General features: G+C 35.2%; 1 protein-coding gene across 2 annotated transcripts in view; it reads right to left on the reverse strand.

Moving 5' to 3' along the window:
• The window catches only part of IL1RAP (interleukin 1 receptor accessory protein), a 145,303-nt gene that overhangs the window by 19,146 nt on the left and 99,344 nt on the right, over positions 1-26,813 (reverse strand). For both annotated transcript variants that reach the window (XM_010850699.1, XM_010850700.1), the window contains exons 4-8: positions 24,533-24,719; positions 11,916-12,081; positions 11,366-11,437; positions 9,257-9,383; positions 6,637-6,785 (exon numbers count right to left, since the gene is read on the reverse strand). In XM_010850699.1, coding sequence (XP_010849001.1) covers positions 6,637-6,785; positions 9,257-9,383; positions 11,366-11,437; positions 11,916-12,081; positions 24,533-24,719 — 701 coding nt within the window. The remainder of the gene's footprint in view (positions 1-6,636; positions 6,786-9,256; positions 9,384-11,365; positions 11,438-11,915; positions 12,082-24,532; positions 24,720-26,813) is intronic.

Below are 26,813 nucleotides of genomic sequence, written 5' to 3' on the forward strand. Positions count from 1 at the left end.
GGTCATGTATGGATGTGAGAGTTGGACTGTGAAGAAAGCTGAGCACTGAAGAATTGATGCTTTTGAACTGTAGTGCTGGAGAAGACTCTTGAGAGTCCCTTGGACTGCAAGGAGATACAACCAGTCCATCCTAAAGGAGATCAGTTCTGGGTGTTCATTGGAAGGACTGATGCTAAAGCTGAAACTCCAATACTTTGGCCACCTCATGTGAAGAGTTGACTCATTGGAAAAGACGCTGATGCTGGGAGGGATTGCAGGAGGAGGAGAAGGGGACGACAGAGGATGAGATGGCTGGATGGCATCACCGACTTGATGGACATGAGTTTGAGTGAACTCTGGGAGTTGGTGATGGACAGGGAGGCCTGGCGTGCTGCAATTCATGGGGTCGCAAAGAGTCAGACATGACTGAGCGACTGAACTGAACTAAAAGTCAGTAGGCCAAAGAGGCCAAATAGAATACCAAGAAATTATCAAATTAATCCACAAAAAGGCAGGAAAGGAGGAAAAAAGCAAAGAATAGGTGCAACTCCAGGATAATAAGTAGGAAGATGGTAGACTTGAAGCCAATAATGCTAATGATTACATTAAAGATAAATGGATTAAACATATAAATGAAAAGACAGAAATTATCATGTTGTATTAAAAATCAAAAGCCAATAATATGCTATCTATAAGAGATGTACATTAAATATGAAGATATTGATAGATAAAACAGAAGAATGAACAAATTAATTTAGGTGGCTAAATTAATATCAACAGAATTTTAATGAAAAAAAGACAGGTCATAATTTAAAAGAGTCAATTCATCAAAAAGACATAATAATCCTAAATGTGTATGTATCTAAAAACACAATTCTAAAATATGTGAAGCGCATGGCAGAACTGAAGAGAGAAAAATACATAATTCTATGTAAAAATTTCAACACTGCTGTCTCAGAAGATGAAAGTTTAGCAGTTTAAAAAAAAATCAATAAATATATTGAAGACTTGAACATCACTGACATCAATTGACTTAGCTGACATTTATAGTACATAAAAACTGCAGAATATACACCCTTTTTAAGTGCGTGTGAAACATTTACCAAGATAAACAATCTGCTGTGACTTTTAAAGAAACACCAATAAACGTAAAAGAAATGAAATGAGGCAGAGTATATATTTTCTGGCCATAACAGAATTACATTAGAATTTATAATCAACTGTGCTGCACCATGTTAAGTACTTGTTACTTGCTCCCTCCAGTCTCACAGACATTCTGGGAGTTGAAATCGAAAGAAGGACAAATGGAAAGCTTGCACCAGTTCATGTATACAGTTTGCACCAGAACCACTACCTGAGCTGAAGCCTGTCTAGCACCAAATCCTCTGTTCCTTCTACTTCGCTCTACAGTCTTCCCAAGTAGTTCTAAGTCACAGGTACCCTTTCCCTGCCTTTTAATAGTCATTGCTGAATTTTTCGATTACCTAGACTTAAATGACAATGTGAAATATCAAAAAGTATCACGATAAAGAGTGGAAACAGTCATTTCTAAAATTCAATTACATTTTTTTTTTTTTCATTTCAAAAAATGTAATCTGGAAAATTCCCAAACATGTATAAATTAAGTAACACATTTCTAAATAAATCATGGGTCAAAAAATAATTATAAGAATTAGAAAATAATTTGAATTGAATGGTAATGAAACTTCAACATTTCATCACTTGCATGTTTAAGCTAAAGTGGTCTAATGAAGGAAGTTTATAGCTCAATGCTTATACAGGAAAAGAAGAATTATTTAAAAATCAGTGATGTAGCTTTCAACTTCAGATGATAGAAAAGAAGAACATATTAAATGTAAAACAAGCAAAAAGAAAAATACAGAGTAAAATGAATAAAATACAAAATAGAGAAAAATAAATGAAAACATTTTTGTTCATTGAAAAAAATCAGTAAAACTGAAAACCTCTTTCTTGATTGATAAACAGATTGGATGAAAATATAAATCGCTACTATCAGGAATGATGGAGGGAGAATCATGATAAATCCTGCATGCATTAAAAAAATTACAAAATGATATAAAAACTTTTTATGCCAAAAATGTGACAACGTAGATAAAGCATGAAAAATTATTTGAGGAGACAAATTCCCCAAACTGATACATGAAGAAACAGAATATCCAAATAGCTACTAAAGAAACTGAATTCATAATTAAAAGCTTTCCCATAAAGAAAATGCCAGACCTAGACAGTTTCATGGGTAACCCTTTTAAATATTTGAGTAAGACATAATATCAATTTTATACATAAGCTTTCAGATAATAGCAAAGGAGGGGTCATCATCCAATTCATATTATAAGGCCAGCATGGCTTTGTTACTAGTCATATCATTGCAAGGAAAGAAAATCTCAGACCAATATCTCTCATGAACAAATATATGAGCAAATTCCGTAACATAGAAATCTTCTAAGATATTAGAAAATCAAATACAACTATATAAAAAGGGTAATAAATCTTGATGATGTTGGGGTTTACCTCAGAAATGAAAGGTTGTATCAACATTTTGAAATCAGTCAATGTAAAGTATAATATTAATAGAATAAAAGAGTAAAATATAGAATCATCTCAATGGATAAGAGTCTGAAAAATTTCAAGATACATTCATTAAAAAAATAAAACGAAACAAAACTCTCAGCAAACCAAAAATATAAGCTTAATACTTCATGTAGATGAAGGTTGTCTACAAAAACTTACAAGTAGCATCATACTTATTATGAAAACTGAATGTTTGCCATCTAAGATAGGAAGCAACGCAAACATGGCTGTTCTCCATTTTTGCTGATTGTGCTACTGGAGGTCCGAAAGAGTGAAACAGTCAGGAAAAAGAAACCAAAAGTAGGAAGTCTGGAAAAGCAGTAAGAGTCTGTTTATTCGTGGGCTTTCCAGGTGGCACTAGTGCAAAGAACCTTCCTGCCAATACAGGAGGCATAAGAGATGTGGGTTCCATCCCTGCGTCAGGAAGAGCCCCTGGAGGACAGCATGGCAGCCCACTCCAGTATTTCTGTCTGGAAAATCCCAGGGACAGAGAAGCCTGGAAGGCTGTAGTCCACGGAGTTGCAAAGAGTCAGACATGACTGAAGCAACTTAGCATGCACACCATGATCAAGTGTATAGAAAATGCTAAGACCACACACACACACCAAAAACAGAAACCCTATTTAATTAGTGAATTTGGAAAAGTCAAATGGCCATAAAAGTTAATTCCATGTTCTTTTTTTTTTTTTTTACAAATGTGCAATTTGAAAATGAAAACATTTAAATATTATATATGAAAGCATCAACAACATAACAGAGATAAATTTAACAATATGTGTGAAAGACTTGAAACCAAAAAAGAAAGACAAGCATTGCTGAGGATATTCAATTAGTCCTAAATAAATTGAGACATCATGTTAATGAATTTAAGAACTCAATATTGCTAAAATTTCAATTCCCATTGAATCGATTTATAAATGAATTTGCAATTCCAATCAAATCACAGGAGCCTTTAATGTAGAAATAGACAAGCTGACAGTAAAATCTACATGAAAAATACATGGTCCCTGAATCCATCTTGGAAAAGAAAATATGGAGGAAAGGACATAAAGTATATGAGCACATGATTTCATGACTTACTTTAAAGCTGTCCATCAAGACAAAGTAATATTGGACTAAAGACAGACAAACAGAGTAATAGAACATAGTAGGGAATTCAGAAATAGATTAAGAGAGTCCTTTTTTGGCAAGTTGTAAAATCAATTCAATAAAAAAAGAAAAAGAGAGACCTTTCAATGTGGTTTCTGTATGGGAAAAAAAAAAAAGACATGGGTCATAAGTCTAAATATAAAAGTCCTCATAAATGAAACGTTGTTAATATAGGGTTTAAAAAAGTACCAACTATAATAGAAGAAACTATTAAATGGACTTCTTTGTCAAGGAATTCAGAGAAGGACCCCTACATATAGTATATGAACATGAACACAGATATCACCTATGAATCTCAGCATTAGCCAGCCCAGAATAGAATCCACATGAGCAAACACACAGCTCTTCTGGTACTACTAAGTGCACAAAGAACCAACCGTGTTACATGTAATACGAATATAATTTCAGCAGAGATCATCTGGTCTAGTGGACACACAGCTGTTGCTACTGCTGCCAAGTCACGTCAGTCGTGTCCGACTCTGTGCGACCCCATAGACGGCAGCCCACCAGGCTCCCCCATCCCTGGGATTCTCCAGGCAAGAACACTGGAGTGGGCTGCCATTTCCTTCCCCAGTAGATGCACTAAGCATTCCATATTCCTAAAGCCATTCATATTAAACCATTGGGAACACAAGCCTTCTGTGAAAGAAGAGTTACTCAAAGCAGCTCTGGTGGACAGACTTCCACATCACTCCTAGATTCAACATGATTTCAATTGATTGTTTTGATTCTATCCATCTGACACTGTTATTAATTTACTAATTAATTTATTATTCCTCCATAATTGTTTCCTTAGAATATGAAACCCACAAAAATGTTCCATACCTAAAGAATCTGAAATCAAGTCAATTTGAATCAATTCTACCTACTACATTTCAACTCTACTACATTTCTTTTTTTTTGTTTTATTTTTAATTTTTTTTAATTTGATTTTATTTTTAAACTTTACAATATTGTATTAGTTTTGCCAAATATTTCAATTCAATATTCATATCAAGTATTAACATATGAAAGAACCATGAGGCTCTGAACTAAATTAACTTGATCAATTTTGCTTATCACAGACCTTAATTATACTTGAGTATAAAAGCCTTTGTCAAAAAATACCTACAAAAATCTTGGGCAAGTAATAATAAGATCTAACATAAGGAGAACAGCCCTGGGATTTCTTTGGAGGGAATGATGCTAAAGCTGAAACTCCAGTACTTTGGCCACCTCATGTGAAGAGTTGACTCATTGGAAAAGACTCTGATGCTGGGAGGGATTGGAGGCAGGAGGAGAAGGGGATGACAGAGGATGAGATGGCTGGATGGCACCACCGACTCAATGGACATGAGTCTGAGTGAACTCTGGGAGTTGGTGATGGACAGGGAGGCCTGGAGTGCTGCGATTCATGGGGTTGCAAAGAGTCAGACACGACTGAGCAACTGAATTGAACATTTATTGAGCATTTAATATTTACATATGTTTATATGCCAGTAACCGTGCTGAGTACTTTAAAACAACTTTGTGAGGGAGTGCTATTATTAATATTTTGCCTACTTTAATTAGAAACTGAAGCTCAGAGAGGTTAAGTGATTTTTCCAAGGTCACAGAATTGGACAGTATTCCAACATAAGCCGTCTGTGTCTAGAGTACAAAAAATGAATTGCACTATTATGAAGAGGCTTAGTAGTACTCTTAGGAACTTACTTAGGGAAACACTGTCTTACAACATGCAGTTCAGTCTTCTCTTTTTACACTGCCTTCTGAGGACCAGAAGCAATGAACTATTCAGAACCAATCCACTAAGTCTCCTTAAGAAGCATATATTTCAGGCTTTTGCTCTTTACTTCCCAAGTTGTAATAAAATGCTAAAGTGAAGCTTGTTTGTTTTTTTTTTTAAATCAGTTTTAAATGAGGTTTAAGTCCTATTGCAAAATGCAATAGTTTTAAACTTAACATTTTTAATTTTTTTGTATATATATTAAAGGCTCTAACTTTGACATAGGTCCAAAATGATTCTGAAAGGGTTGACTTCATGTGATGAATCATCCTTATTATTATCTAGATCACTGAAAAACATTCATGAAAGGATTCATTATCTAGGGTTCTTTGTTAGGTGAGAGACCCAAAGAAAATCTTAGACACAATATGTTTTAGGAGCAACAGCTCACACAAGAAAGCTTTATGATTTTTATTTATTGTAGGAAAAAATAGTAATATCAACATAGAAATCATTTCACATCAATTTAAGTAATAGTTTTATTAATTTTCATTTTAGCAATTGTGGCTAGTGGTATATTAAAAACCTGCTTGAGATATTGGCACAGAGTGTTGAAAATTATTTTTAAATTATATTTTTGAGAATATTTTATATCATACTTTACTTACATGCAATTAGATGATTGCTATTTATAATGTTTCATTATTATAGATAATGCTTCTAAGAATATCAATAGGGACATAATTCTCTTTCTGTTAAGTTACTTGTTCAAGAAAAATTCCAAAAGTATTAGGTCATATGGTATGACCAGTATTTATGACTTCTGAACTCTGCCATCAATGATTTCTAAAATGGTCTTTACAATTCACCAATGATATGTGGTTCTACCAGTTTTGTTATATCTCTGAGAACAGGAAATATTCTTTAGTTTTCATTTTTCTTTACAGATATGGCACTGTGCCTCGTTATCATAATCATATGAAATTTTTAAGTCACATATGGGCATTAAATACTAAAACCATAAGACATCATATTTTTAGTATCATTATATAAATGGAAACTCGCAAGATTTTTCATTCAAGTTTAATTCATCACTACGTGTCAGAATGTGCTAAGTGATAGAGCTCTCGTTGTCAATTTCTCCTTTTTCTTTATTCACTGGAGGGTTACATTTAGACTTCACACATTCATCTGCTGAGTGCATCCATTACCTTTCTGTTTCACATTGGCTGCTCTGTCAACCTCCCCTTTGGCATTTCTGGCATGACAGACATAATTGCGCTTGAGATCCTCAGCAGTAACTTTCTTGATGCTCAAAAGCTGAGTTCTTGTCTCGTCTTCTGTTACTTTCAGAATTACACTATGAGTAGGAAAAAGAAAATCAAAGCATTAGTGAGATTCAAGGGCCAAAGGCTGTATGTAAATCAGACAAGTAGATAACAACAGATCTCCTAGGTGAGGACAGACAGAATGTCAATAAGCTGTGTGCTCATGATCCTGAAGATACAAAAGGAGACTAGCCTCTGGATTCTAATATCATTCTTTACCATCTATACTACACACAATTCCAATATCTAGATTCAACACCCAGCATTAGCATCATACTACAGGTCACTCTGCAAAGAGAAGGGTCTCCTTTCCTCAAATATATGAGGCAGGATGCAGCATTGATTCAGTGAGAGGCTTCTGAGGCCTGACCCCTTTGAATTTTGATTCAGGTTTTGCACTTACTGGTTATGTACTTTGAGCATGGTAAGTAATCTTTCCATGTCTTAGTTCCTCCTTTGAAAAGGAGGAAACTGGCAATACCTACATAGTGCATTGCAAGTATTAACTTACTCAAGAATTCTGAGGATTGAGTATGTTAATTCATAAGTATTAGAACAATGCATGCCTACATTCTAAGTCACTTCAGTCATGTCTGACTCTTTGCAACCCTATGGACTTTAGCCTGCCAGGCTCCTCTGTCTATGGGATTCTCCAGGCAAGAATACTGGAGTGGGTTGCTATTCCCTTCTCCAGGGATCTTCCTGACCCAGGGATTGAACCCATGTCTCTTATGACTCCTGCACTGGCAGGTGGATTCTTTACCACTAGCGCCACCTGGGAATCATTAGAACAATGCTTAATAAATATTCATATAAGCTATTATTATCATCTCACAGTAATAGCTGATGCATTTCAGGGATTCCCAAAACTTGGATTTTGGACACAGATGGAACATTTTAGTTAAAATGCTGAAACCTCCTAGTTATATCCTAAAGAAAGAAGAAACTTCTCAGAGCAAGTAAACTTTGTGAAAATAAGTATATCCAATTCTCTGCAAGTCAGAGATCAAGTGCTTTGGGTCTAAGATCAAGACTGAAGATCTCTCTGAACTACTGTGCTCAAAAGGAAAAAAAATAAAAATTCTCTCTCTTACAGTTGACTGACATCCAAGTTCTTATGAGGTTTACTGTCAGTCATGAAATCTTGGTTAAGGGCTGTGATAGAGTTAACCTAAGTTGAACTGCACTGCTCAACTATGAACAGTGACTTGTGTCTCAATAACAGCAAGGAGGAACAGTATGACTGTCATTACTATTCATTCATTATTTTTATAAGGGTTGGAAGCACAATGTTCAGAATTCCTGAAATGGTCAATAATTCTCCTTCTGTGCATTCAGTCACATCTTTCATCAATTCCTTCAGCAAAAACTGCTCCAATTTCAGGAAACTCCTTCTGTATCATTAAATATATTCTGTTTCTTGAAACTACACCTTTGTATATGATGTAAAAAAAAATGATTTTTTTCTTTTTACCAGGAACATACTTTTATTTCTTTCTCCAGTTTATTTCTACTTATCCTTCAAATCTTTATTTAAGCCATGTATCATCTGAGACGTATTACCTAACTCCCTAAAGCTAACTGGAACTTCCAACTAAATCTTCCCAAATATCCAATACTTCCCTTTTACTGCATTTATCACATTGCACTGACATCTCTGTTGTATCACTGTTATACCTGTAAAATCTATGCAGTTAGGAACTAAGTATCTTGCATATTACCCTATGATACTTCATAATTTCTGTATAAAGTCTGAGTTTACTACTAGGGAATAAATATCTTTTAACTTCTTGAAGTTCAAGTAACCTAAGATCTATCAGCACATAGATGATAAAGTCTAAGTTTTCAGAACTACTTTGTCATGCAGTTAGCTGCTCATTTTTATTTATTGTTGCAGTCTTCCTTGCCAAATCAAGCCAATTCAAAAAATGTCGTGTTTATTTATGTCGTGACCCAGCGTGTTATTTTAAAAGTGAGTTATATTACCACCTCATCCACTTAAAAAATAAAATTTAAAGAACATTAATGTTTTTAGTCAATATTAAAAATTATCACTTATAAATGTGATGTATGTGCTATGAAAATTAAGAAATGAGAGGAAGGAGATAGGAAATACGTGCTCACTGGGAGATAAGGAACTAACACAACTATCTGAGGCACAAAAACATAGGCCCAGACTCCAGACTTGAGAAACAGAACAGGGCCATGCTGGCAGGCTTTCCTCTGTCTATAACTCTAAATCCTGATCTTTTCATTCAGATAGGATATTCATTCCAACTGCTTTCAAGCGGGTATCACAAAGATAAAATCACCAGGTAGTATCTGGGGCTTGGATTGCAAGTCTGAGAATCCTGTTTTGGGATAGAGCAACTAAAGACTTGAAAATGAGGCTGATTTTTGTTATTGACAGGCAAAAATTAGAATTTTCATCAATTAGCATAAACCAGAAGGCATTCGGTTGAGGAACAAGGGTTAGTCACCCCCTTGTCAGTGTCCATGATACCTTTCATTAACAGATACGTCAATAGTGGTGTCCTCTGGCTTTTTTCCATCAATGGTCCACCAAATCTCATTGCGAGAGTCCTTCAGGTAACTAAAATAGACTTTGCAGGGAATGAGTAGCTCTTCTCCTGAAAAAAGCAAGTTAACTCATGAGTTTGTAACTATCACATGGTTATATTGGTTGTATTTTGTGAATAATCAGAAGTTATGAAAGTTCTATGTGCCTGTAAGCTTACTTCTGACTAATTTTCAAGTGGACTACCATAAGGTAATGTACCATACTTCAATACTTCATTGCAAAACAAACAAACCAGGAAAAGGACAGCAGCTTTTTATATAAAATTATTAGAATGCCCATCTTTTAATAGAGCCGATATATGTCCTAAAACGACAGTATTTGTTCAAAAAGGCTCTGATAACGTTTCTTTTCTTAGCCCTAAACCTCCATGGACTGCTCTTGTCCTTTGTTATTTCCCTCACCAACAATGAGAGATGGAGGAATGGTTATCCAGATATTTGGTCCTTTGCCCAGAGAAGATGAGGTGACGTCATTGCTGAGAGGACTGACCACGCAGGCTGTATCTTGAAATATTCAAGTTATCACGGTTCAGTCAATGAGCTTAAAGACAACTTACAAATAGAAAGGCTATGCTATCCTTCTGAGATGGAACATGATGAAGACAGGGGGAATCTCTAGGCAAAACATGGTAATAATAATTGTAACAACAGCAGCAGACTCACTGAGGACTTTGAATGATTCCCTGTGCTAAATGTTTTAGCTACTTATAAATAGATACATTTAATTTTAACAATATATTATGAATTATTTTTAAATTAATGTTTTACAGATGCAAAAATTGAAGCTTAAATGCTATCCCAAGGTCAAATTGCAAATAAGTGGCAGACCAGGATTTCACCCAGACTGACCTTCTGTTTTTGTTTGCCCAGAACAGTTCTGTTTTATGCTTGCTTTCCTAGTTAGTTATTGATATTGACTGCTTTCATTCTCAAAAGGTGTCCAGGTTGAGATGATAAATTATATTGTCATCCCAATTTGAACTGAGGTTTGTCTCACTGAGTGGTCATACTCTAGCCTCTCTTCCAATGCAAGGTTTTTATGCCATTCTCTAGACAGTTGCCTATAACAATATGTACAAACAATAAAGTGACCACGGATTCAGGCATGCTTTTGTAACCATAATATGACAGACAGAAGAAAGGCATTTAGATGATTAATATGGGTTTACCCTGATGCCAGAAAGAATGTTCATATTAATATATAAAACCACTACTGAGTTTAGAAAATCTGGGCCATCCAGGATTGGCAGATTCCCTCAGTGTGGTCTTGTTTTTTTCACAAGGCAGATCACTATTTGAAACTGTACCTTAATTTGAGGGGGTTATTGTTCTCCATCTGAATTGAACACTGATTCTATTATCTTTAGAACATTTTAAACAAATTTTCTTTTATATCTTTCATTGGGTTGGAATTGAATATATTGGGAAGGATACAATATAGAGGATATTAAAATTTTCTATGGTTTTCAAGTTAACTTGACAGGCTTCGTGTCAGAAGAACAACATATTATGCCTTAACTGGTCAGTTCCAAATAATTCTTGTGTAGAATGAAAAATATGAAAACTAAAAGGAGAAGAAGATAGCCGGTGTAAACATTTGACAGTGTTCCAATCAAGAATTACCAGTTTTATTAGTTATTACCTGTTGAATTCCCAGTTCTGCCTCCAGTCCCACTCCCCACTCCTTTGTAGTGGGGTAGAAGTTTAAGGAAGTCTTTTGCTCATGTTGAAGTCTCGGTAAACCAGAACCCTGCACAGGCTAAAGTTTGCATCAAACAGAAGTCACTTATCAGGAGAGAAAAATTGCTCACAGAGGGAAAAGAGAGCATCTGCCCTGAGAGAAGCAGAGAATCGCTGAGCTGCCCAAGAGCTCAAAGAAGGAGCTCATCCCCAGAGCTGATTTATTTTCTGATAACACTTCTGTTTCATGTGTTTCTCTACAACAGCTCTCTATGCTCTTGCATTAAGTGACATTTTTAGTCATTGTAATTAAGAGAATCTAACTGCTATTCAAAGGCACAGCTGTAATTACCCGGTTCTTTCTCGTAGACCACATGATCATCAGGTGAATAGATGTGGGGAGGCATTGCATCGTTTGGGGAGCCTGTGGTAGAGAGGAAGGAACCAAGGGAGATGATGTCAAATCACGGACCTTTAATTTCACATAACCTATTTCAAAAATCTGCTCTTCTGTGAAGATTGCCCAACTTCCTGGCACAATTTGTCCATTCTTGAAAGGGCCCACAGTTCCATGTACAATCAATTACAACACTTCTTTCATTTAAAACAAGCAAACAAAGGGAAAAGAATACATTAAGTATCCTTCATGTTTCAGACAGAACTATTTTATCCACTGTTTTTGCTTTCCAAAGCCTATATGAGGTAGATTCCTTTCTCATACTACTTAGAAATTAATTGATTTCAAGTCTTCCTCAATTGTTTTTTTCCTACATATTTACAGTAAACATAAAAGCTAAGCCACTTTTCTTTCAGAATTTACATACTTCTTTATGACAAAATATTAAGAGCCTGAACAAAATTATTGCACTTTGCTGTGTGCACTTAATCCAAATCATGCTTACCTACCACCTTTACAGTCTGAGTTCTGGTGAGAGTGAAGGTTCGTCCATTTTCTGGGTATGTGACTACACATGTGTAATCTCCATTATTTGAAACCATGGCTATGATAAAGCTCAAGTTCATGCCTTCAGGTAGTACATTATTAAAGTTATGTATTTTACGACAGCCCTAAGAAGAAGTAAAGGAAAATATGTTTACATGCATAGAAAATACACAAACACATACATGCACATCTAACTTTGCACAGAACACAGACATATCTATGCTGGCTACACTTTTTACAAAACTATTTTGGTCTTATATTTGATGATGTTTCTGCTAAGAAAGAGTGCAGTAATTTTTATTATCCTTTCTATAAAAGGGAAATTAATATTCTTAAACTAAAATATGAATTCAAAAGCACAAGGTTCCTGTCTCAAGACCTAGTATTCAAATTCTGGGAATTTCAAGTTAATAGTAAAGCAAGGTCAAAGTTTCAAAAAAAAAAAAAGGTTAAGGAAGCTTAAGCAAATGCATACACTGCTACTTAAAAAACAACTATTTTTCAATATTTCTTCACTGATTATGTTAACTCAGAGTACAGTCATGCTGACAAGCTAGGCTCTGCTTTAGATGTCTGGTTTTGGCATTCTTGATCATTCTGTTGAATCACCAGATCAGTTATTTCCAAACTTCTTTATTTTTCTTCTGTTTATCCTATTTTTAATTTGAATAGTATAGACTCCAGAATTTAAAAGTAAAGTATATTTTATGAGTCTTGGCAAAAGTTAAGAGTTTATTTGTACTCTAATTCATATTTTCACATAACTCAGTTGCTATTTAAAATTTTGATGTTGAAATATCTCATTCAACATAACTAGAATCTTGTTTCGAATCGCTCAGCCCCCCTATTTGGCTGTATTATTTTACTGTTTTCCTTTAAAGAAAAGAACCAATACATCATATGTGACAAAAATATGCATTGAACATTTACTTTTAGAAAAATTTGTATTCTTTTTTTTTTTTGTATTTTTCTTTTAAAAATCAATACTTTATTTATGACAAAAAGAACTGGGCATCCTTAAGGTACTCCAGATCTTTAAAAGTCTAAGGAGTCTATTACCAGCTTGTACTTTCAATTTCCTATGTTCATACATTTAACTTTAATTCTTCTATCCTCGAGGTTTTCTTACTTCAATTCCTGGAGCATATGTTTTGAAATATGACAGTTCCACTAAGTGGCACATTTTGTAATTCTCTGTCACAAGAAATAACATCTTTTAAGAACAGTACTAAACTTCTGATTCATGGTGATGATCATCAAGAGGAAGATGACATATACTCAGTTATTTTTCCTGGATACGAATATAATTTATCCTGTTTTGATAAGTAGTGCCTCTAGACAATTGTCACCTCAACACAGTATTTCAACACTCTAAAGTTATCCACACTATAAGGCAACAAAACCCTGTATTCTTATGAGAAGTTTATGTCATATTTGGTTTAAATTGAGTTTATACTATCTATAGAACTATTTAATTTTTCTAGCAACTTTTGGTTAAACAGTTCAGTTATTTTCCTCTTTCATGTGTTAGCTTAGCTGTTCTTAAGTCCATGTGATGTAGACAAATCAGATTAAATATGCCTTAGTTTTTTGGGTGGAAAACAATGAGATAGATAAAGAGGTATTCTAGATAACACAGTGCAGAGCTAAAACCCAATTTTTTTAGACAGCTGAGTAAAGGTCTTTCACTAGCTTCTTGATGAAGAATGAACATTAATCTTCATCCATTAGTTGAGGCTGAAAAAAATTATACTGAGACGTGTGCATTGAAAGGACTGATTTTGAAGCTGAAACTCCAATACTTTGGCCACCTGATGCAAAGAACTGACTCATTTGAAAAGACCCTGATGCTGGGAAAGATTGAAGGCAGGAGGAGAAGGGGACGACAGGATGAGATAGTTGGATGGCATCACCGACTCAATGGACATGAATCTGAGTAAACTCCGGGAGTTGGTGATGGACAGGGAGGCCTGGGATCCTGCAGTCCATGGGGTCATAAAGAGTCAAACATGACTGAGTGACTGAACGGAACTGAACTGTGCTTAGGTGTACTGCATCATTGTATCCTTATTCCAAACTTAGCAAGTCTAGAATGTTCTTATGCCCATTTTATAGATGAAAATACAAAGGCCTATAAAGGTTAAGTGATTGCCATTATCATAGAGCCAGGCAATGTCAGAGCTGGAATTTAAACCTAGATCTACATGTTTTGAGGGACTTGCTCTTAATCCCACCGGACACTATCTCCCCACCCACTGTGGTTCTGACCCACCTGGGACCAGTCCCAGTATTAATAGTGTGATGTGGTTGTTATATAAGCTTAATTCTTAGCATTAGTGGTAATCTGGAAAAACATAGTTTTTGGTATAAGAAGTTAGCTACTAATACTAAACTTGTCAACAGCACTCCTTAAAAAAATGTCAAAAAATATTTTTTACCCACTGTAGTGTGTATATATATATATATATATGCATATATATATGTCAATAGCAGAAACTATAACACAATATTGTAAAGCAATTATACTCTAATAAAAGAAGATCCAAGGCAGTCAAAAGGTTAACAGTAAAATAAAACACACACAAAATTTTTTTTAACTCACCAAGTATCATTTATGTAAAAACTATTTAAAACATATTGCTTTAGGAGATATACTATGTGCTACAATTATAAAGAAATGCTTCAGACTCAAAGTCTTCTCATTCATTCATTCACCCTTGAATATTAATCAATAAACTGAATGCCAGGCACTTTTCCAGGTTCTGAGAGTACAGCACTGAATAGAACAAGAGTCAGGCCTCATGGACTTCTCATTAACAGAGAAATGGGATCTGACACATCTAAATTGCAAGGAAAATGTTACAAAACAAGCGTGTGTTGATCTCTTGCTAAAGTCCTCTTTCTCTTCACCTTATTCCAAACTCTTGAGGATGGACTTGAAATATGGGCTGAATACACCTGACTATCATTGATTCTATGTGTCAGTGTTGTAAGTCAAGTTCTCTGAGATTTTCTCTTCTTTCCATAAGGTAATATAAAAATGTAGGCCAAGGATAGGTTTTCTTGGAGCTGATTTGATTGGAAAAATATTTCAAATTGAGGAACATTCCATACACAGGAATGGAAAACTTTGGAGTCTAATCTACCATTCAGAAAAATCTGATCATTCAAAATTAAATTAACAACAAAAACAATAAAAAGCTATTAAACCTATAAAATGTTAGAAGAGGAAATGAATAAAATATTATACATTATAGGTTTTTATGTATGTAGTGGGGGTAGCTTCAGGGCATTGTTGAACTAAAAACACCCATTAACTTTAGCCTGTAGTATCTGATGAGCTCTGCTTTTTATAAGCATCTGCTTCTCGAGGCCCTTCATGGACCTAAGACATAAAGGGAATTTTTGAACATAATGAATTATTCCTAAAAATAAATCCTTCATATTTTTGGTGATTTCAAAATCATTCACTTGGAATCCAGAAAAAAAAAAAGAACAGAGATCTTGATACCCAAAAAATAATAAAAATACATTTCTAAATATAAGAAATAGGTTAACAACATGTGGATTCCACTGTGAAGTAGACATCTGACTAGAAGACAAGTCATTCACTGAATTGAGCCATCAGTTCCTCATTCTGAATTTGAAAGAGAGAAGTCAAATAGGAGAGCAACTCTTCAACCACATAATGGTAGCCTTGGCAACCTACCACAGTATATAGGTAAAGATAAGCACAAGAACTGACTTTGAGATCCTCGAGAGGAAATAAATCATGTGGTGAGGTATGGGGTGTGGGTGGGCAGATGGCATGACTAAATAAGAACAAATATTTCCATTCAATAAGGCCTACAGTTTTTAAAGAACTCTATTAAGGAACAATGATGGAAAAGACACAGTTCTTAACCTACAGATGGAGATATGCAGTCTAGTGGAAGACTGCAACAAATACTATGAAAGGCATACTGGGACGGGGAAGTGGAGGAAGAAGACCAAACAGAAAACATTTAGAAAATCTGCATGGAAAAAGAAGATCTGAACTGGATCTTAAAGGACAGGTAGATTATTAAGTCATGCAGGAAGAGGGGAGACATGGAGAGGTACCCTCCAAGGACAGAAAAAAGTACAAACAACATCCCTTCATTACTCTTATAGCATATTGCTCTCCATGTTAGCACTTAACTAACTTCAACATAATCATCTCTCTTCATTTATCTTATCTCTTTCTCAGAAAATTTACTTCCACGGAGTAAAGGGGGAGCAGGCAGATTAGTACTTTATCTGCACAGCCAGCAACTGCTCAATGCTGGACACATGGTAAATGCTCAATATTGGTGTTGCATGATCAAAATTATAAACTGAACCAGAGAAGCAAAGACACAATACATGGAGCTGCAAGCTCACGTGGAATGCAAATGATGATAAGATGGTGAGTATACAAACTTATAAAGATACGGGATGGGTGAGTTAGGATGAGTGGGGAAAGCAGAAGTAAGGATAAAAAGAGTTAAGCTGAGATACGAGGATAGAAGAGTCAAAAATATCTACTGACATTTTTGCTCCCCAAATTAAGTTGTTATAAAATACACCACACTTGTTCAAAAAGACTCACAAAAGTTTTATACACCAGTCACTTTCAGTGAGCAGAACTATGTCACGCAATATTCGTGCAATAAAAATTGACGAAATCCCCTCTAGATGTCAGGCCTTGAGTTAGAAGCTAGGCATTCAGTAGCCAGTAAAAACAGAAATGGCCCTTATTTCCATCATATCTTCTAGTCCAAACTAATTCATTCAATTTTTAATCAATTCCTAAATCCAAAATACATTGACTCAGTTTTGTGATATGTGCTTGATAATCAAGGGAAAGCAAAAGAGAGAAGACACTACTTCATACAGAAGAGAGGAATGCAATCATTACAGTAACAAAGTTGAGATATAAGTTAAGTGCCATCAAAACATAGAGTGGGTAATTCATCCAGCCTAATTCACCCTGAAGGAATCACAGATATTTGAATTGAGTTTAAGTTTAAAAGATGAACCTTTAGGTCCTCAGAAGCTCTAAAACTATATGTAAAATGCTGTGTGTATTTATGCATATATGGAATTGTGTGTATGTGTGTGCTCAGTCATATAGTTGTGCCCAACTCTTTGAGATCCCATGGACTGTAGCCTGCTAGGTTCCTCTGCTTGGAATTAAATAGGTATAATTTGGAAAGAGAATATGATACATACTTTCTTTATATAATAGACTAAGTGCTGTACTATGCTAAGTTGTGTCAGACTCTGTGACTGCATAGACTGTAGCCTACCAGGCTCCTCTGTCTATGGGATTTTCCAGGCAAGAATACTGGAGTGGGTTGCCATTTCCTCTTCTAGAGGATCTTCCTGATACAGGGATCAAACCCATGTCTCCTGCATTTCCTGAATTGGCAGGTGGATTCTTTACCGCTGAACCACCTGGGAAACCATACTTCCTTTATACCAGAAGTTAAATATCACTGTATAGGGACTGTAGGGAAAGGAGAGATAAAGAACCAACCAAAATAAGTTGTCAGATCAAACTGAAATGAGCACTTTAAAAATAACATCTACTACATAGACCTTGTACTAACTTCCTGATAATATGTGCTAGGCCAACAAGAAGGCCAACCCTGGCAGTGTTTCAGAAATGTGCTTTACTTCTGGCACTTTCCAAAGATTTTCCTATTCCCTGACAGGTTTCTAAACAATATCCAACCAATTGTGATGAATTTCATACTGAAAATTAAAGGTGGATATAAAATGCCAATTTTAATGATTATACTAAGGACACAGACAACAAGTTTTTTGAAAATTGATATCCAGAATGGTATCTATACTGTTAAATATCAATTGAGAGCATTTCAGCAGCTGCTATAAATGTAATACCCAAAGCATTCAATAAAGTAGTCTCTCCAATCCTCAGGAAGAAAGGGAACACTGACTTTGTTTGCATAAAGTGTCTTTGGGGGAAAAAAATTCAAATACCCAGTTATAACAATGAGGAAGAGTAACCATCCATTAATATGAACGTCAAAATGACTTGTCTTATTTTAAGGCTCATGTGTCCAAAACATTTAACAATAATAGTGAAAACAACAAGACTATACTTACCTGTGTCATGACCACTATATATCTGGTAGGCTCTGTGAATGAATAGGCAGCCTCCAATTTATACACATGTTGTGTTTCAGAAGTTCTTTCAGAAGCTGGCTATTTGAAATTCAATAAATGACACAAACTGCAGTTTGCTTTTCCAGGCTAGTTACAAATATTGGCTTACTCAACATTTACTGAACATCGATTTCACTCACAAGACTGTTGAATTAGAGAACTGTGAATTCTGGGCCTGGATGAAAAAAACTATGCCATGTAGAAGACAAGGAGAGAAGGGAAGGCATGTGGAGGAAGAAGGCAAAATCCTGCCCCATTTCCCTAAGACTCCAAGGCAATGTTGGATTTTCTATTCCTTCCAATCTCAGTTTTTCTGAGCTCTTTCTGATTTCCCAGGGTCTTCTTTTAATAGGTTTCCTTATGTCTCACAGTCCAGTCTACAACCCAATCTGTGTTCAAAGATAGTCCTCCCCTTCAAAATGCCCTTTGTCCCAGAAGTAAAGCCTGGACCAACCTTCTCTGTGGCCTTTCTGGAGAGCACAGGGTTTGGAACCACACAGAACAGGCCTGCGATTCCAGATTCTCATCCTATCAGCTGGATTGCTTTGAGTAGATTATATAAGAGAATGTGAAAAGTCTGGTCTCTTGATACAGATAGCATAGTGTTGAATCTTGGACAAATCACTCAATCACTCCACACTTCAGTTTCCTTGACTATCAAATGGAAAAAATAGAGTCTACTTTGAGTTGAAATAACTGAGTGAAATTATTAAAGCATTTAGGATTCCTGTACTCAATAAATGTTAGTGATTATTGTTTGTATCTCCAAACATCCATTTCCTAATCTACCTAAGGATAATATCTACCTTGATGGATTGTGACGAGTATTATGTATGATGATATTTAAAGTACATAGCACAATGTATTGCCCTAGTGGAATGAAAGAAATATTCAGTTCAGTTCAGCTCAGTTCAGTCTCTCAGTTGTGTCTGACTCTTTGCGACCCCATGTACTACAGCATGCCAGGCTTCCCTGAACAACACCAACTCCCAGACCGTGCTCAAACTCATGTCCATTGAGTTAGTGATGACATCCAACCATCTCATTCTCTGTCATCCCCTTCCTCTCCTGCCTTCAATCTTTCCCAGCATTAAGGAATGCTCCAATGAGTCAATTCTTCACATCAGGTGGCCAAAGTATTGGAGTTTCAATTTCAGCATTAGTCCTTCCAATGAATATTCAGGACTGATTTCCTTTAGGATTGACTGGCTTGATCTCCTTGCAGTCCAAGGGACTCTCAAGAGTCTTCTCCAACACCACAGTTCAAAAGCATCAATTCTTGGGTGCTCAGCTTTCTTCATGGTCCAATTCTCACATTCATACATGACTACTGGAAAAAACATAGCTTTGACTAGATGGACCTTTGTTGGCAAAGTAATGTCTCTGCTTTTTAATATGCTGTGTAGATTTGTCATAGCTTTTCTTCCAAGGAGCAAGCATCTTTTAATTTCATGGCTGCAGTTACAATCTGCAGTGATTTTGAAACCCAAGAATATAAAGTCTCTCACTGTTTCCATTGTTTCCCCATCTATTTGCGATGAAATGATGGGACCAGATGCAATGATCTTAGTTTTTTGAATGTTGAGTAAAATGAAAGAAACATTAGTTTTCTTTCATTAGCTTTCATCCTTCTGCTAACAGGGAAGCAAATTTGCTGGAATTGATTAATGTGTCTTTTAACTACTATAGAGTTATTTGTATTACTAAAAGAGACAATTTCTACGATGTTAAACTAAGGAATTCAGTTGGCAACAACAAAGAGGACTATTGTAGGAAGGCCGAGAAATCTTGGTGGATTGAGGGAGTGATTATTGAAAGTAGAAAGCAAAATAAACAAAAAAAAGTAGCAGCATTGCTACACAGAGATTGGAGAATGCAGTTACCAAGAGATTTGATTTTATTCCCAAAATGGAAGCACTCTTAGGAGTAAAGCTGTCAATCAATTACCAAAATGTAAAGAAATAAAAGGCAGTGTAACACACATCAATAGCAGCTTTTTTTCATAATCAGAGAATAGAAAAGATGGCTGGTTACTGGTTATCTTCTTTAGTCACCTGCACATTGTTAGGTATCTGCCATGGTCATGATTTTATAACCATGATTTTATTTCCTGGTCTCCTTTCCAGGCTTTCAGGTTTTATTCACCCCATGAACATTCCCTCCAGATTTGTATCTTAGCCCTTTTATCACTTTATTTTGTCTACTTAAGGGCTTCAACTATCACATAAATGCATCCAGTTGGTTCTCTACCTTCAGCTTTGAGTTCTTTTTTAATAAGCTTCAGACCCATACACATGTAGTCACTATTAGCCACTGCCATCTAGATGTCACACAGATAAGTCCAACTCATACGACAGGATCTAAATTCATTACTTGTCCCCCAAATCTGTTCCTCCTCTACTATTTCATATCTTGATTAATAGCACTGACATTCGTCTAATCAGGAAAGCCAGAGATCTGGGAATTATCGGAGATACAGAGATGGATATGGCACAATTTTGTCCTCAAGAAACAGTCAAACTCATAGAATGCCTATATGTAAACCTCTCTTTTTAAAACCAATAATAAATTCTCTTATAGAACTCATAATCCTAGTTTTTGATAAGAACAGCAAGTCTTATAAACTTTGTTGAATTAAACTGAAGTCCTTTGAAGCTATGCTGAGGAGGGCATATATCACATTCTTTACCATGTCCTCCCCCGACTGCCGACATATTGCATTGAATACAGCTGATGGTCAACAAGTAGCTGCTGAATATATGCATGAATAAGTGACTATAAAACAATAAAGGAAGCTAAAAGTAACACTGAAGTAGTCACAAATAAATAGCTATATAAGGGTATGTGAGGGAAAATCATTTCAACTGGAAGGAATAGGGGACATTTTGTGAAGGTGTAGAATTTCATCTGTTCTAAAGGAGAAAATGATGATGTTCCAGGCAGATGGATGTTCCAGGTGAGGAAAAAGAGGAGAAAATAATAGAATATGTATAAAAGTAAAACTTTTATTCAGACAATAAAGTATTCAAAAAATACAAAGAGTGAATAGGGTCTCATTAGAAATGAGAGACCTTTCTACAGATAAATAGATGAATATATTATTTTAAACTGGAAGATATACTTAATAGTGTAAAATTGTTAATGTAATCCTTTTAATCCTTTTTACCATGGAAAAGTACAATCATAGAGACAATATATAATGATCCCTTTACCTGCATCTAGTGTCAAAAGTACCAGTTTAAGCTATGTCTTGTTTCATCTATATTTACTCACTGCATCCCAATATTATTTCAAAACAGATCACAGACATTACACAATTTAATTCATAAATATTTCTGTGTGTACCTCTAAATGACAAGATCCCTTCTGCAAACATAACTACATTACCATTATCGTAATTTAAAAAGTAATTCATTGATGTCATCAACATACTGTCTGTGCTTATATTTCTTTCCCTGACTTTCTCCTAACTTGTTTTACAACTTTTTTTGAATAAATCATGATCCACTTAAGGAGCATACATTGCAATTGGTCGTTATGTATCTTAAATCAGTCTTCTCCACCTCCCCTTCCTTTCCTGTCTCCTTTTCTTGTATTGATTACAGAATGAAGCATATATGAAAAACACTCAAAACATATGTATGAGTTAATGAATTAGTATAAAGCAAATACTTTTATAACTCAGGTCCAGGAATAGAACATTGACAGTCAGTTTTGAAAGTGCTCACATACTCTATGTCAACCGGACCTTCTTTACTACCTCCGAAAGTAGCAACTATCTGTTTTTGCATAGTGAAATCACTCCTTGTTTTCATTTACAATTTTATTATTCATGTGTGTATCCTTAGATACTATAGTCTCAATCACTAAAGCATTTTAAATGTATTTTGTTTCTTTTAATCTATTCATTCTCACTCTATGCTTCTTTTTTATGGCAATTTATCTGTTGATGAACATAAAACATTTGGCCTATAGAGCTTCTCACTATTTAGATTTTGTTGACTGCAAACTCATGGTGCAAATCAATACATTCCTCTGTTCTCTATATTTCCTGAAAAATGACAGCAGGAGCCAAAGATTTTATCAGACTCAAATTTAACCCATTTGGCACATATACAGGTAATACTATATTCTTTCATTAAAAGGAATGTGGCTGTTTCCCTTCTTATGATAGTAGCACTCATTGATGTATAATGCTTAGATTTAGTAATTCATTGGGGTTTGCAAAGTGATTATATACTTTTATAAAAATATACTTCCCTGCATTATTTCATTACTCAGTGTACATTTCTTATAGAAAAAGCAGAATAAAATCTTGATTGTTTTTCCTGTTTATTTACCAGTTTTCAAGATAATGCTGTTATTTCCTATTAACATCCAAATGTAGCCACATTTTGAAATATCACTATAAATTTATGGATTTTAAACTTAATTCATAAGATGTAACCTGTTAATAGCCTTACTAAAGTTCAAATTATTCCATCCTTGGCCAATGAAAAACTCTTAAATTTGGCTCCCTAAGTCATTTCATTCATGACTTAAACAGAAACAGACACTAAATTTTCAACTAAGATTATAGAATTGCCTGTTTCTTCTTTTATTTTTTTCACCTTTTCCTCATATATATTTTTAAATTATTTTTATGCCTTCTTGATGAGTTCACTCTTTTATTATTCTAAAAAGTCTTCTTTATATCTCATAATATCACTCATCTTACAGTTTACATGATAGTGGTATATCCATTCTAACCTTTCTGTTTTTATTAATCATTTTTTGATCAAAAATTTTCTATCTTCCACTTTTTTTAATCTTCAGGTATTATTTATTGTGTTGATTTTCTGTTATGTTCCTTTTAGTTTAGCATTATTTTTGAAATTATCTTTTTCTAGGCTTTTATTGAGTTATATAATTTCTGGAATTTTTTATTCTTATTTGCTATTCTTTCTCATCTTTCATCACTTCTTAATGTCTTTTTGCCAATTTTTAAAACAAGTTACAAATATGTCCTTCTTGCCTGCATTCATTTTCTATAGAAATGTTATTCTGCTTCTTATTTTTCTTTTTTCTTATAGCTTTGAATGGGATTTTACCTTGATTCTTCTTTTTGTAAAGACTTTTTTTATGTGGACAACGTTTAAAGTCTTTATTGAATTTGTTACAATATTGTTTCTGTTTTATGTTTTGATTTTTTGGACATGAGCCATGTGGGATCTTAGCTCTCCAACCAGGGATGGAACCTTTGCCTCTTGCTCTGGAAGGCAGTCTTAACCACTGAACTGCCAGAGCAGTTTCTTGATTATTTTTTTTGCTCATTATTATGTAAAACTAGTTTTTCCAGAGCTTTAGGATTTAGTTGAACTTTTCAACTTCACAGAGATCCTTCTTCAAAACTATGCTCTTGAGATTCCCTGATTCTGTTCTGCTCTTCCATTCTCAGCCAGTTCTCTTTCCATGCTCTACATTGCCCTGACCCTGTTTATTTTTATCTTTATTGTGATCAGCAGTTTTTCCTCAGTGTGAGTGGTTGTTTTACAGAGTTCTGAAGCACAAAAACTATTTCAATTCCTTCAGAATGTCTAGCTATAGGCTTTTCAGACCTACCCTCTATAGAGGGCAAAGCCCCTCCCAATGTCAACTGCTATTCTCAAATTCATCCACTGGCTTTTTTGGGATTCTTATGTTCTAGAGCTGACCAGATACCATATTATTTCCATTTCCATCTGCTTCCTTCTCTATAGACACTGAATCTATATGGGTCATATTAGTGATTATATCACTTGCTTTACTGAAAGTGATTCTTATGGATAACTTGTCATTGAGTTTTGTTTTAAATGTTGTTCAGGAGTTTGGGGATTTGGCTCAGGCAGACATTTGAAGAGATAAGAAAACTATGCTGCTGCCACAAATCCATCACTCAATACTTTCATTTTTGATTAAATAATTTCCTAAGGTTTCAGATGTCAAATAGATCACAGATCAAATGTGCCCACAAAGGAGGTTAACCATGAAAACACATACAAGTATTAAATACAGTACTGATTAACTAAAGAGTAGAAATTCACCAGAGGAATTTCTGGTGAAGCGTCTGACTTCACTCAGCAGTGAGTAGAAGTTGGCAATATTTCTCAAATGGTATTTCATAAGAAGTTAATAGAAATAAGATAGTTCTGGTAGCCCAGAGATTATAATTTAAGACATGATGAGTTGAGGTAAAGTCTCCACCACTTCCTTTAAAATGGTACAAAGTGAGGAAGCAGTAAAAGATTTGTGTAAAGTTATTAAAGAAGAAATTATGATGAGAAAAATCTCAGTTTCTATATTAATTCAATTTAACAAACAGTCATTATTGTTTTAGAGAGGGTAAATGACCTCTAGTTTGCTTACCATATACCAAGTGATGTTTGGTTTGATATTAGAAGGAAAAAATCCATCTATGTTTGGACAAGAGATCTTCTGAACACCATATTCTAAATACAGTTTATGCACTGGCAGTTTCATGGGAGAATTGAAGCAGTTATCTTTTTGAACCACTTCCAGAGGAAATGCAACTTTGCTGCAATAGGTGGTATTCCTGAAAAGAAAAATGTTCAGTGAATGGGCAGTTTCATTTGTTTTCATGCTGCAAACACACTGAAATGAGCAAAGTGTTTGTACTGAGACTTTGTACTGAGACTTTATATATTAAGTTCATGTAACAATTAAATGTGTTATGGAAGTATTTCCTAGAACAATTGACATAACAAAATAAAGACAGATACAATTAACTACTATTGATAAACTACTTACATTTTTAGATATACTCCTAAATACACATATGTGTGTGTGTATATGTATTTATGGGCTTCCCTTTGTGGCTCAGCTGGGAAGGAATCCACCTGTAACACTGGAGACCTGGGTTCCATCCCTGAATTGGGGAGATCCCCTGGAGAAGGGAAAGGCTACCCACTCCAGTGTTCTAGGCTAGAGAATTCCATGAACTGTGTAGTCCAAGGGGTCACAAAGAGTCGGACATGACTGAGCGCCTTTGACTTTCATATGATTTATATATACATACATATATATACACATATATATCTGTTGTTCAGTTGCTCAGTTGTGTCTGACTCTTTGTGACCCCCAAGGGCTGCAGTACTCCAGGCTTGCCTGTCTTTCACCATCTCCCAGAGCTTGTTCAAACTCATGTCCATTGAGTCGGCGATGCCATCCAACCATCTTGTCCTCTGTCGTCCCCTTCTTCTCCTGCCTCCTGTCTTTCATGCTCACTTGTGTCCAACTCTGTGACCCCATGGATCACAGCTCACCAGGCTTCTTGGTCCGCAGGATTTTTCTAGGCAAGAATACAGGAGTGGGTTGCTCCCCCTCCTCCAGGGGATTTTTCCTGACCCAAGGATCAAACCTGCATCTCCTGTGTTTCCTGCATTAGCAGGTGGATTCTTTACCACTGAGTCACCTGGGATATAAAATGTTTAATTTTACCCTTAAAACACTCTTAATAACACTAGTCCTGGAAAGACAAAGGTAAGAACAGCATATTAACTCATGGTTGATAATGGTATAAACAAGTTCTGGAAAAGAAGTGTTTCCAAAAGTATTTTTAAAAGCCTTAACCTTTGCCGTAGTCACCCTATTTCTGAAGATGTTTTCACATGACAGAAGTAGGAAAAGTGAGAATAGAGAGAGCACATGATCAAAAATGTCCATCTTTTGCTGTATCAGCAAGGAAGATATTGGAATCATTAGAAACACATATGAAAAGGAAGCCTGTAAAAAAACCATGGTACAACCATCCAAAGTTGTTGAACACACACACACACACACACACACACAAATCAAGCAAGAAGGGAAAAACTAACAAATGCATAAAATGTGTTAAGATGGCCGGGGAACTGTATTTATGTCTTTAATGTTTATATAAGTCATTTCATCTGCCTGGAGGGTTCTTCATCTCTCATCACCCTATCTTTCACTTGGAGGTTTATGTCACCCTATATTTAAATTGAGACTTTCAGACTCTCAGCATGTCGGACAATTCCTTGGTTGAATTTATCACATGGCATAGCCATATGTGTTTTCTTTTATTTCTTGCATCTAGCACAATACCTAATTTTTTAGTTGGCACTAAATAAATATTTGTTAGCTACATGGGATAGATGTAAAATTGTGTTACATATAGGAAAACAATGAAAAGAACATAGATAATAACAATAAGTGGTTTTTTTTAGGGTTATATGTAAATAGGTCATTAATTGTTCACCCTCTTTTGTGATTTCTCTCAATATTTAAAACATCTTATATACTCAGTAACTCATGAACTAAGACTAAATCCAAGAAGGTGTGGGAGAATTTATTACCCTCCCCAAGATGGGAGGAAAGAGCATTTAAAGATGACTTAAGAAGAGATGGCAAGAATACACAGAAGACCTGTACAAAAAAGATCTTCACGACCCAGATAATCATGATGGTGTGATCAATGACCTAGAGCCAGAAATCCTGGAATGTGAAGTCAAGTGGGCCTTAGAAAGCATCACTACGAACAAAGCTAGTGGAGGTGATGAAATTCCAGTTGAGCTGTTCCAAATCCTGAATGATGATGCTGTGAAAGTGCTGCACTCAATATGCCAGCAAATTTGGAAAACTCAGCAGTGGCCACAGGACTGGAAAAGGT

This window comes from Bison bison, unplaced genomic scaffold, assembly GCF_000754665.1.
Source record: "Bison bison bison isolate TAMUID 2011002044 unplaced genomic scaffold, Bison_UMD1.0 scf7180017864294, whole genome shotgun sequence".
NCBI lineage: Eukaryota > Metazoa > Chordata > Mammalia > Artiodactyla > Bovidae > Bison > Bison bison.